The sequence below is a fragment of the Anneissia japonica genome, unplaced genomic scaffold (assembly GCF_011630105.1).
Source record: "Anneissia japonica isolate Jap-2015-1 unplaced genomic scaffold, ASM1163010v1 scaffold288008_len1385354_cov213, whole genome shotgun sequence".
NCBI lineage: Eukaryota > Metazoa > Echinodermata > Crinoidea > Comatulida > Comatulidae > Anneissia > Anneissia japonica.
In genome coordinates, this window is record NW_022720123.1 from 1,343,846 (window position 1) to 1,357,225 (window position 13,380).

The following is a 13,380-nucleotide window of genomic DNA, read 5'->3' on the forward strand; positions in this document are numbered from 1 at the left end:
AGATACCACATACCACCCTAACAAATTGAAATAGAATAAAATAACCCCAGATGATATCTAAAATATGGATTTAAAACTTCATGAAAATGATGATAAAATATTGTAAGTACGTCATGTAAAATTCATTTAAAATTCTTTTTATCTTTAAGTGCTAGTAATAAATACAGGTCTCCCTCTAAAGAACCTTCAAATTAAAAACCAGTTTTCTATGGTCCCAGAATAGCAAATGTCTTTAATCTTTATTATTCTATATAGGAACCAACGCTCAAAGACCATGAAAACCCTGGTTCCAAAAGTGGTCTTTAATTGGAGGGAGACCTTTAATATTTTCTTAACAAGTGTTATACACATCCTCTAATTTATTATTATTAATTATCTACCCTGTATTAAATTTATGCAGTATATAAAATGACATCACGATTAGTTTTTTAATCTATCAAATAACTACTTACAGTAGTCCCCATTCTTGGTACACATTATTTATAATTCAATTACTTTAAATTACATCATACTACAGTATTATTATTACTACTACTAAATTAATATGCAGCGTAATTTACACGGCTTATTGCACTGCTTCAAAAGCCTTACATACTGTAGATTATATTTTTTTACACACTTCTTACGTCAATGGCAAATTAAATACTAAGATGTTAAACGTAAAGCTGAAATTCACTGCTGTACAAGTGTCAATAACATTTCCATGTTCAGCATGCCCATATATAGTCATGATGTGCCTATATATGGTTGTGATGTGATGTCATCATGACCATATTTAGGCATGTCACATGTTTTTGTCAAAGATAGTCTGGAGAGGGTTATACTTGAATACAAGTTATTAGTTAATATATTCACAGTGTGGTACTGCTACTAGTGCAACTTTGGGAAAAATACGTTCCAACTGGGAAAATCCTATAAAATCCTAAGAACTGTAGTACAAAATAGTGTACCATAGGCCCACAAAAATAATTATAAAATATTAATAGAAAATTGCCCTTCATTCATTTACCTTATCATATTTTTGTTATCTATTTGAAGTATATTTATATATTTAACAGTTGAAATGTACATAGATTACCATACTTTTTTACATACATTTGATTTGTGTATGATATGTATGTTTGTATGTGTAGACAAATATTATAATTATGTGTTATAATTCGCAACAACAAATTGTGAAAAAAATTATTCTGCGACGGTTGAAATAAAGGTGGGATGCACCCACGAAAGACAAAAAAAAAAGAAAATTGCCCTAACTAATAGCTTTCAACAATGATTTCGTCCTCATGCACAACAATAACAATGATGATGATTATTAACATAACTCATAACTTGTGATCATGATTATTCATAATAAAAATCATAATCATCCTTTTCTTTCTCCTCACCATCATTCATAAATGATGATTTTAATCATTGCTAGATGAGGATGATGAAAAATGCATGATTGTCATCATTAATGATTATCATCATCACCACTCATGATGATAATCATTACCAACATCATCATCATTCATATCGTTTACAGCATCATGATGGCCACTCTGATGACAATCATAATCATCATTCATACAATTATTTATAGTATCATATGATCACTCATGTCGATAATCATTATAGTCAACCTTATTCATGAAAGAATAATGATGATTATAATCATTTAAAGCATCATTATAAACCCCTCATGATGAAAATCATCATCAAATTATTAATAGTATCAAAATCATCAACCATGATGATAAAAACAAAAAACACAACAAAAATTGCAAAATTAATGTATTTAATTATCATGTTGTGTTTTTTTTCTGGTTTATGTTCGATTAAAATAACTATTTTAAATTATCTGAGTCTAAGATAAAGAAAGCATTTAATAATGTACTTTTTTATCATGCTATTAGTAGTGTTAGCATTTTTTTTTAGAAAATGGACCATATATGTACGAACATGCTCTGCATGAAAATGCCATTCATTTTAAATATTTTACAATTAAAAAAATAAATAAAAGGATCATAATTAATTATTTATAGCATCATAATGTTACTCAAGATTAAGATGATGATGAAAAGATACTGCATTTCATATTCTCACCTAAAAAAAAGGGTGCTACCTTCTGCTGCGACCCACTGACGCACCTGCAAATACAAAATACATTGTTTCAATATTACACAAAAATTTTCTATAAAATGAAACAGCTTTGATCCGAAATGAACAGCCTTCTATAACCTAAACTTCAACTACATGTCTAAAGTTCAGCTGTAATTGGGCAAATGCTTATTTACGTAGATGGACAAACAGTTTTTGAGCTACTGCCTTAACAGAACTCTATAAATATTTCTCAATATTTTAAGGTCATTTTTTAACCCCTTCATTCTTTCAATTTTTTGATGAAAAAGATACCATAGTATGTATATAATTCATTATTCCTAGAAAATTTTTGCCCATTGTCAGTATTTTTATGAAAACTAGTGTTACACTACAGTGCTTGTACTACTTTTTAGAACCATGGACTTCTCAGATAAGCATACAATAGAGAGTACTCGGTTTTGTTGTCAAAATTAGATCATCATGGCTAGTGCTTTGTTAATTGAACAATGGAATGCTTACATTTTTTGTTACCTATAATATCTCTGTCAAGTTGTAAAAAGCAAATATACCGTACTGTACAGTTTAGTGACTGGGATTCACCATTAAAAGGCCATTCTCACTACATTACATTGTACAGTAATCTACTACATTACATTGTACAGTAATCTACTAAATTACATTGTACAGTAATCTACTAAATTACATTGTACAGTAATCTACTAAATTACATTGTACAGTAATCTATGTTGAACTATAAAACATTCAGTTCTTTTCAAAACAATCTATGTGGTTTACTGTACCAAGCAAGCATTAATAAAACTTTTATTATTCACATCCTGCTATTAAAGATAGTTATTAAAGATGGCCTGACAGTACTACAATTTCCAAGGTGAGTCCAGGTGTAAGAGATCATGTGAGAGACACCTGCCTGCCAAAACCAAATTTGCATTTGTTCTTGGGTCAAGCTTTGTCCATGCTATCATGTTTTCTTTGGCAAAAATATGTTGTATGCCCATACCGTAAAACCTCAAGTAGAAGCCCCTGGCTTGGATCGACTTCTTTTCGAAATTATTTTTGCAAACTAAAGAGGGGGCTTCTTTGCAAAATGAATGCTGTAAATATTTGTAATTGCTCTAACATTTTTCAATTATGGAATTCAAAATTCTGTTTAATATTTTTAAAATTTGAACCATGCCAGTACAATCAAATAATATTGATACTCACACGCTATCATAATCAAACGTCAGTCTGAATGTTAGTATAGTACTATCTCAAACAGAAGCCTAGACTACCTTGAGTAGAAGCCCATAGGCTTCTTTTTGATTGGCTCCTTTTCAAGATTACTTTTGCACACTAAAGAGGGTGTTTCTTTTTGAGATGGGCTTCTGCTCGAAATTTGGCACACTGGGCTTCTATTCAGGGCTCTACAGTATAGAGTCATGATATGCCTTTTATATGGTCATGGTATGATGTCATCATGACCATATTTAGGCATCACATGTTTCAGTCAAATGAAATTTGATAGTCTGAGCAGAGAGAGCTTTACATTTTCTGTGTTAGTCCCATCTCCATAAAAAGACAGGTGCATGAAATGAACTCTGTACACTATTCAAAAAGAGTAGGTACAGAAATTGTCTTGCAGTGTGGCGGTGCTTGCCGAGTGTCTCTAGAGGCCTAATTGGAATTTCTTTTTTATATCCTCTAACAGATAAACTTGCTGAATAAAAAATCAATTTGATTTTAATTTGATTAATATTTTTTTCATTTTCTGTTCTTTGGTAGATTGTGGTTATGCATGAGGAATGTACCTAAATAGCAAGACTGGATGTACTGTACAATGCGTTTCATTCCAACTTAGAATTTGAAATGTCTTACTAGGGACATGCCAGTGTGGAGATGCTTCTGTCTGTTACCAGCTCTCTTAACCAATTACATAATACCTTTGTCTATATATAGTCTACCTAGATCAAGTAATATTAATAAATAGATACATTCCGCAAGGTTTGATTACAGCTGGTCACGTGACTTATAACGGGTATAACATGGAGAACTTACACTGACAGTGCAATCAGTGTGGAATGTATAGGAAATGAAAGTATATGAAGTGGTAATGTTATGATTGTGAAAACAACCGCTCACATGGAATTAACTGGCAAGGAAATGGACTACGGTTGTTCAAAATTTAATTAATTATTCTACCGTTCTCTGTACTTTGTATCCTCTGGAATTTATGTGATCCTTTGCAAAGCTTTGCTAGCCTAGAAATTGTAGCTATCAAAATCGCAGTTTTCAGATCAAAGACTCTTGCGCCTACCTAAACAGGGCATTGAAATGCAGGGGCCTAGTCCTAGCATTTTTCAAAAAAAATCTCTGGGGCAAGTATCTTTCAGAACATTAGCAAACCATTAAGGCTATATTCTCCATTTCAATTTCCAATCAATTGTATTGTAAACTTTTTTGACTGAATAAAAAATTAATGAATGAATGAATTTGGTACAGTTTACTGGCATTCCAATCAACAATATTCAACATTAAATATTTGCTTTACAGCAGAAATACTATGGAAGAAGCCACGCATTTTCTTATTACTGAACATCACTCGCACTGCCTGTTTCCAATTGACACCCACTACCACTACCAGACTGTATAGAAGGGCTTGCATGAGGAATATATCCCCCGCGGAAAAATTTGCCCGCACATTTCTGAAAAATGTGACGATTTCTGCGCAAATTTTGCCGTAATTTAGGCCTTGACCTAATCTTAATATACTGTAATATACAATGTATTATGAGGTTACTATGATTCTGCGCATTTATTTACCTAGCGATTTTCCACACAAATTTGAGCTGGTTTTGGATGTCTGCACAATAACTTTACAGTACAGTATGGACACACTATACGTCACATGACCAACCTAGCGGAATGTGCCTATTTTGTAGTAGGGCCTATATGTTAATGATACAGGATACTAGGCCTAGCTAGTTAGGGGGCCGTCTCTGTATTAGTAGGCCTAGGCCTAGGGCTCTAATGTAGGCCTTGGGCCTAGGCCAATAATAATACAAAAAAGTTTTAAGGCCTTCTTCAATCAACAGGTATTGGTAAACAAGGATTGTTATTTGTTAATATCGTGGGCCTAGCTAGGCTAGGATCCATTTTTCATTTTTCTATTTTGGAGCTGCCTACATCACGAACAGCTGGTTGCTTCTTTCTGTTCTCATCACATCGTCAACAAGGCCTAGCCTTAGTCTAGCACTACAAGTTACATTCCACATAGGAATAGGCCTAGGCTAGGCCTAGCCTGCCTAGCTAGGCAGCCCCTAAATCGTAAGCGTCAACCCACCATCTGTTTACGTTCTTAACTCGTAGAAAAACGTACCTCCTCATTTAAAATACCCTATGATAAAACGGCATGTTCATAAGAAGTATATAAAAAGTGTTTATATTAATTATTACCAAAGAATCTTAGATTCTGCAAAGAAAAAAAAACAACCTGTCAGTTGAGAACGCAGATTCCACTCGAGACGAATTAAAGTGAAACGTGTTTGGGGTCACACCTGTTCATCTTTGGCAAATAATGGCGTTGCCAGGATCTCACGCTGTTCGTATCCATATTATAACATAAAGAACGAAATTATGTCTTTCTTTGATGCGATGCCCCCCCCCCCACCCCCCACATCAGTCCCGCCGAAAAAAAAAAACGAAAAGAGGAAGACAAAATTGAGAAGAGTTAAAGGGAGAGTAGAGAGAAAAAAGCAAGTGTCGAAACTAGCAGTGGGCTGCAGCTCCTACCCAGGGTCCCGGCTCAGTGGCGTATAGTCTTGAAATCGGGGGAGGGGGACTGATGGGGGATGGGTAGACTGATGGGTAGACTGATGGGGGGTGGGTAGCGAAGGTGAAGGGGACCTCGATGATCAGTTAAGAGGCACTAATTCGCAAAATATGGAGATTTTAGGTGATTTTAAACTACTGTACTTGACCATTACTGGGGAGCGACTGGGTGGGGGAGTGCAAGTAATTTTTTGGGGGGATGCTCACGCCACTGTGCTCGCACTAGCCTATACCACCCTGATCTAAAAGGGCTTTGTTGCATAGGCCTATTAATCCAGTGGGGATGGGATGCCCAGCTAGCCATGACCCCCTGGCAATTATTTTTAACAAATTTAGATAAAATATTTAAATTTTAAGTTTGAATGAGCGCCATTTCCGGGCATCTAGAGGCCGGAATGTTGCGACTCCCAGTAGGCCTACAGAAAACTCTATACAGTATATAGGTCCTTGATTAGACAATGTGTAAGAGGACCGAGAGGGGATCAAGGGTTATCTAAGGAGGGGGATCATAGCACCCGCCGGGAAGAAGTCAATAATTTTGTCGAGAAGGAACACTTCTTTGAAAAAGCACTTTTACCATCTGAGAGTCCCAATTCCGAGCGTCTAGAGGGGCATATTCTTAAAATTTGTTCATCACCTCAACCCCAACCATGGTGGGGCCGAGTGGGTGTTGATTACCTATTGGTCCGGCCCCCTCGTCAGAAAATTTCTGGTGTCCCCCTTGCTGCATGTAAACACAGTACTGTATACAGGAATCTTCATCTTCGTTAACGTCGGCTTAAATCTTACTTCTCATATATTTGTAGGCCCTATTTATTTCCACCTTTATTGTCACTTCATTCTTCCTTTCTTTTACTTACAGTAATTTTTTTCTGGACATTTAGATGAAATCGCGCATTAGCATCATCACTCATCCCATCATCATCATCATCTTCATTTTCCGGTAGGCCTTACTCGCATAACCTCGCGTGTCGACGCCATCATCATCATCGATCAGCAGCAGCAGGAGGATAATCGTCATCATTATCAACATTATATCTGATATTATCGATCGTCATCATCATCATCTGATAATAATAATTTTTGTATGTCGTATAAGACGACCACCCTGTTTCATGGTCGGAATTCCTGCCTGTGTATGCTTTTTATTGTTCTTGCACCTAGCTGGCTAAATACTGAACCAAATGCAAGGCTAATCTTCCAAATAATACCATTCTTTACTATTTATTAAATGTTCATCAAATCTTATTTCCCCGTATTGAAAATTGTGTTCATTCATACCAACATTAACTTCATTGCAATAATAAATTCGCGTATTATAACGGAACTGTACAGAGGATGAACATGATTTGTAGGTCGTGCGTATCGACGACCCCACCCACCATGTTTTTCGATCGTAATTTGCAAGTTAAGCCTCGTCACTTATACGCGAGTATAAATCAAGTAAGAATCTTTGTAATAAAAGTCAGACAAAAGAACTCGTTTTAGTTGAACTTTTGCATATTTTATTTAAGTGAAATATCACCTTACATACAGAAGTTGCAATTTTCTTGGTTATTACAGGAGGCCCTACCATTTGAACTTATAACGATTCTGGCCTACTAGCAAACGAATTTCTACCCATGATACAATTACATTGTAGGTGTAGTCCAATCTAATTGACATAACATTAACTACAAACTTTATACAAATTAATTTTTAATAAGACAATGAAAACTTTACTTCGTTGCATACGGTAACTAAATACAGTATATTGCACGCATTATGGGAGCACATTTTGATAGACATGTGGTAGTTACGCAGCATGTTATAATATTCTGTTTAATTTTGATATATGAATAACGTATATTATCGATTTTTTTTAATGTATTTTATATGCATATAATATCCTATAGGCCTATGCCAAATGAAATAAAGGAATATCATACATGTTCTCTTTTGAGCAATCTATTCCCTAGCTAGAGGGCAGTATTAAGATTGAACATTGGTAGGACTTAGGCCTAATAATAAAATATTGGAAGAAAACGACTCATTTAAACTAATATATTTAATGACTTTACAGTGGAAGATTAATTGCACATGAAATAGTAGTCTCTCATTGGGCTTATTAATAGCCGTTCGATTTCAATGTATATGCCTAAATATTGCAATGCATTCACAGGTAGGCCATCCAATAAAAGATAAGAGCCACGCGCCGCTTTCAAAATACTGTGACGTCATTTTGACACAAGAATTGTATGTGTGCGAGCATAATTGACCTTTCAATGGCGGCGCCAGGATTCCAAGATCCCTGACGGCGGGGGGGGGGAGCTGATGTCCCCTACGAGAAAAATGTGGATGTGGCCGGGCGGCACTAAAAACCTTTCGAAAGTGGTCCAGGTGAAGTAGCCTCCGATGAAAATATGTCAATTTAGAGGTTTCAAAGGCTTATACAAATACATATAATCTTTTACAATTTTTCTCCCCGGCGAATTGTGGTATTTCTCCCAGAGGGAGGGGAGAGTTCTCCCCGGCGGGTGCAGCACCCCCCTCCCCACCTCCGTAGCGCTGCCACTGGGACCTTTACGGACTGGTATCACCCAAAGTTAAAAACCAATCAGAAAAGGGCCGGCGCCAGAAAAAGGCGTGCGCCTCACAAGTACATGTTGTCCCGGTCCCCAAACGCACGTGAGGGTCAGGTAATCAAGGATAGAAAGCTCGAATGCTTAGGCCTACAATTCAATTAAAATCCCCGAATGAATACAAGGTGAAAATTACTTACACCGTCAGCTCATCAAAAAGAGTATCTTAAGCTAATAATATATTTCTTTACTCTATTGTTATAGAAAGAAAATTAGACCTATATTCACAAAGTATCCTAAAATTCAAGTACTGTAAATTATCCAATCACGGGTGTCCACGGAACGAATATAAAAAGGTTAGCTTCAATATACGGCGCATTGAGAAAAAAAAATGTTTGTTTCTATTTCTGTTTAATACCACGTTACATCATGGAGGAATTAGTTTAGAAGTGAAATCGGGCGGCGATGCACTGCGGTCCCCAGCCCAAATTTCCAATTCCATTTTGAATGAGGACAAAGTATAAAGTAAATGTAGTTTTAGCAACTACAGAATTTCAAGTACCGGTAGGTCCTATTGTAGTGTTATAATGGTACCATGGTCTGTACCGGTCACAATAATGACCATGAACATCTAATGGCCATGGTCATTGCACATGGGCCTATCTGACTTATTAATATAGTGAGAAATCGATTGTTCAATAGTTTTTTTTACGAACGTCAAAACATGTTGCTTATGTTCTCTTTCGATCCGTGAACAGCGCTTTGGGACCATCACAGAGACATCTTCCTGGCCTTATTGCTAGTCAATTTAATTATAATCATAATACGTCTGACATAGAAGATACTAGAGTTGCTTTTTTGTGATCTGATATTAGAAAGAATCTAGAACAGAAATCAACATATAAATTAGGAACAGTGCCTGGTCTCAATGTTAGTTCAGGCTCTAGACTTGGTTTTTTAATATGTTAACTTGGGCTTACTATTCATTCGTGGCAATTTATTATTTGTTTTTATAGCTTAACGCCCATGATGTATTATGTACTTGGCTCTATTTGATTGACTGGTTCTGTTTCCAGTTATTTTCTTATATCAGTTTCTTTTACGTCCATAATATCTGTATATTCTTTAATAATCTTTAAGTAGCACATGAAGAAGGGCGAAGCCCGAAATTGTTGAGTTCGTTTCAAATTGTTGTGTTCGTTTCAAATAGATATCATTAATTATAGGACAACATTCGTTGAGTGCTATGCTAGAACACCTGTCTCTTATACACATCTAGATGTGTATAAGAGACAGCAGGTAGGCCATCCAATAAAAGATAAGAGCCACGCGCCGCTTTCAAAATACTGTGACGTCATTTTGACACAAGAATTGTATGTGTGCGAGCATAATTGACCTTTCAATGGCGGCGCCAGGATTCCAAGATCCCTGACGGCGGGGGGGGGGAGCTGATGTCCCCTACGAGAAAAATGTGGATGTGGCCGGGCGGCACTAAAAACCTTTCGAAAGAAAATGGCTGTGAAATTCGTACATATTCTTGCACTATTTCTGGCAAATCTTCAAATTTTGGAAGCGGCTTCACGGAACCAGCAACAAATCCTCCAGCACTGAGACTGTTACCATGGAAACCAATCATCTTATCAATATTAAGATAGTAATCATCGGCATTCCATTTAACTTTTTGTTCCAGTCCCCAACTCAACATGCTCTCAGAAAATTCCAAACCGACGTCATCGCAAAGTATTTTCAGGATTCCTTTTGGGTTTTGCAGGAGATCGTCTGTGTCCAACACGAGAGGTTCTTCTCCTGTCCTGTTTACAACATACGTGTAAAGTTCATGAAGCTCTTGAAATCCAAGTCGTGGAGTAAAATATGTTTTAAATATATCGCATGCTAGCTCTGCATTGAATTGCTCCCATACACGATACATTGAAAGAAATGTTCTAATTGGATGACGGATAAGGAATATATGTTTATAACCATTGGGTATTAAATCATAATTACCATTCAGATTGAAAGCAAAATCTTTAGCAAAAATAACTTTCTTTCCTTCATATTTCATTTCTAATTTTTCCTTAGTTGCTTGAAATGACAGATCTTTTCTCACTGGCAACTCTACTGTTAGGTATCTTCGGAAACGCTCGGGTCCAAGAAACGCCGATGTTGTGAATGGTTCATAGAAAAGTTCTACATCAGGCACGCTTTCCATGCTCCGCATTAAGGCCGTAGTGAGAGAGCGTGGCTGGCTCCAGGCAATAAAGCGGACTTGCTCTTGCTTGTTGTCATTTTTACAATTCATTCTGGGATGTTTTTGCTTGATTCTAAATATGAAAAACAAAAAATAAACAGAAAATTATACACCACATAATCATTATGACACTTTGAGCCAGAAACAATTAATTGTCAGGGCATGTCCGACAGGTGGAAGGGATAATAGTCTGAGAGGTGGCCTGACCACTTGGCAGGGCATAGGGGGATTTAGCCTTCTGTTGCCTAAAGATGTTTCGCGATTTTGGCATTTTACGCTGTTCTGAGAAGCAAGCACCCCCACCAACGGGAGGGGAGCTTTGCCTGTCTTACGGAGCGGTAATATATAGGCCACAGAAACAGAACAGGCCTGTATATAACCTTAAAAGCAAAATATATAATTATATAGACCTTTACACCATATATAATTATTATATATATATTACAAAGAAATACATAAATAATAATAGTGCTCGAATAGGATGTTATAGGCCTAATCATATCAAGCACAGCCCTTTTTCAGTTATTATTATAAACAAGTGTCTGGCGAGATTCGTGACCTGCAACCTCTTACTACTGTATCAAGTGAGTATCATGCCATTATAGCACGGATACCTTATATAATACGGATAGGCGCATCTACTACAAGGCGCTTCTCCCATAGGCATACAGCTGACTCAGACGCTCACACATAACAACTATGTTTAAGCAGACAAGCTCAGGTCGCAGCTCGGAAATCTAATTTGAATAATATAAGGAAGGATAAGGAAGGATATACAGTCACGCCCTATAAAGACATAAAGGACTGGATAAGGAACATTTGTACTATTAACATGGAGGCTATAAGAGAAAGGTGTGGTAAAAGTGATTTATAAGTTTGCACCGTGTCAGATGGTGCTTCTTCGAACGAATTGAACACGAGTCTTATTTCTGAATATATTAAGGACAAACTGTCTGGCAATAAATTCAAATGTTTAATAAATTTAGCTTAAAAAAACCCGTAAGAATACTATAGGCCCAAACTGATATTTTTACAGTCCTCTACAGCACTACACTAAAAATTGCAATGTTGTCGCTCCCTCTCTATTTAAGTAATCAAGCTATTTTGTAATCAAAAGAAATTGTTCGCTTGACGATGCAGTCCCTCGGGTCTCGTTTACACATGTTTAACATATTCTACAAAATCATTGAGCGTTTCAACTGCTGAATATATGCCAAAGATACACACGGAAGATGCATAATCCCAAACGCGCCAATGCTAAGCAGGGAATTAGACTAAAATAAACTGACAGAATATATGTAATAAACTTAGAATTATATTTTGTAAATATTTCAGTAATATTTACCATAATTATTAAGAAAAATTGCAAGGTAACTTAAAGTGGCTCTGAGGACAAACATCCTAGCATATGAATATATTTCGCTGACCATGAAAGAATGAATTAGCGTAAATCTAATATTAATATTATAATTACGTGTACAAGGCCTAGAGTTAAGTTACTGTAATTAATTTTATAACCACACTTTCCTACAAGGCCGGTAGTGTCTTATTTGTATACAATATTGTTGTACGATATTTGACGCTCAGCCTCGATAGCGTTGTGCAGTCTATAGTGTACGTATATATTCTCCATTGTTGACGTGCTAATACGGAGCCGAGAATCTATGGGAATGGGGATGGGGTCGGACGGGGACATGCATCCTCAGTTTGGCTTAAAAATGTAATATATTTACTATAAAAGAGATTCAGACATTTATGGATACTTAATTTATCCAACATTTAATCGCTAACTCTCCTTGAACATTATTTTATTTATGTTTACTTTTAATGCCTGGTTTCAATAAAAATCACGCTATCACTCCTTTGGCGACGCTTATGTTCCTCAGTTAATTCAGAGAGCGTTTCCGTGAAAACGCTGTAGCGACTGTGTGATTCAATGGAAAGCAGGCCTAAAGATTGGTTTTCATATAGGCCTAATCGATACAAAGTCGCAGCGTTTTCATCTTTGCCCGGCCCCCCCTGCGTAGCTGTCCCCGACGCAATCGGTAACGGTCCCTTTGTAACCGGGTTGCAACTGACCAATCAGCGTCGCCAAAAGAAGTCGGCGATATCGTGTAGCGATTTTTATGGACACCAGGCTTAATCTTTGTAGGCCTACCGTACGATACTAGAAAGTGATCAAAAAGGCACAGACCCGGAAGATATTTTGCTTGAAGGGTAATTCTTATTATTCTAGTCATATAACAATATGTTACTTTTATACCATAATAGCCTAATATCCAGGCATATATTCGTCAAATTTTGTGAATTTTTAAAAGCATATTTCGTTTGAGTTAGTGACACTAACTCAAACGAAATATGCTTTTAAAATAATTCATAGAATTTGACGAATATATGCCTGGATATTAGGCTATTATGGTATAAAAGTAACGTCAAGAAGTAACAAATAAAATATATATAAAACCATAGGATTTGATAGAACATATGCCTACTCACTCAACAATGTGTAAACAAACTGCTTAGGCTACTGGCTATAACGTATCTGCTTCAGATGGTAACAATCCGTGAACAGGCGAAGTTACATGTAATGAGCACTTGCCGAGAGTCGTAAGAGTATTAATGATGCAGCCGTCGTCATTCTAGAGTTCGGCCTGTACC

At 36.4% G+C, this 13,380-nt stretch overlaps 2 protein-coding genes across 3 annotated transcripts in view; both read right to left on the bottom strand.

Moving 5' to 3' along the window:
- Window positions 1-5,676, bottom strand: part of LOC117111181 (nuclear polyadenylated RNA-binding protein 3-like) — a 13,804-nt gene extending 8,128 nt beyond the window's left edge. Inside the window, exons 1-2 of one of the 2 annotated variants that reach the window (XM_033254056.1) lie at window positions 5,576-5,676; window positions 2,089-2,132 (exon numbers count right to left, since the gene is read on the bottom strand). The gene's annotated coding sequence lies outside the window, so the exon portion shown is untranslated. Of the gene's footprint in view, window positions 1-2,088; window positions 2,133-5,538 lie in introns of both variants that reach the window. The other variant, XM_033254055.1, reaches the window with a different exon arrangement.
- A 4,311-nt stretch (window positions 5,677-9,987) lies between these two features.
- LOC117111202 lies at window positions 9,988-13,356 on the bottom strand (the record flags this gene model as incomplete). Its single annotated transcript, XM_033254086.1, has 2 exons — window positions 13,219-13,356; window positions 9,988-10,795 (listed from the first exon to the last, which is right to left on the bottom strand). A coding segment is annotated over exon 2 (786 nt), but the record flags the coding sequence as incomplete, so codon positions are not given.
- Window positions 13,357-13,380: the final 24 nt, after the last annotated feature.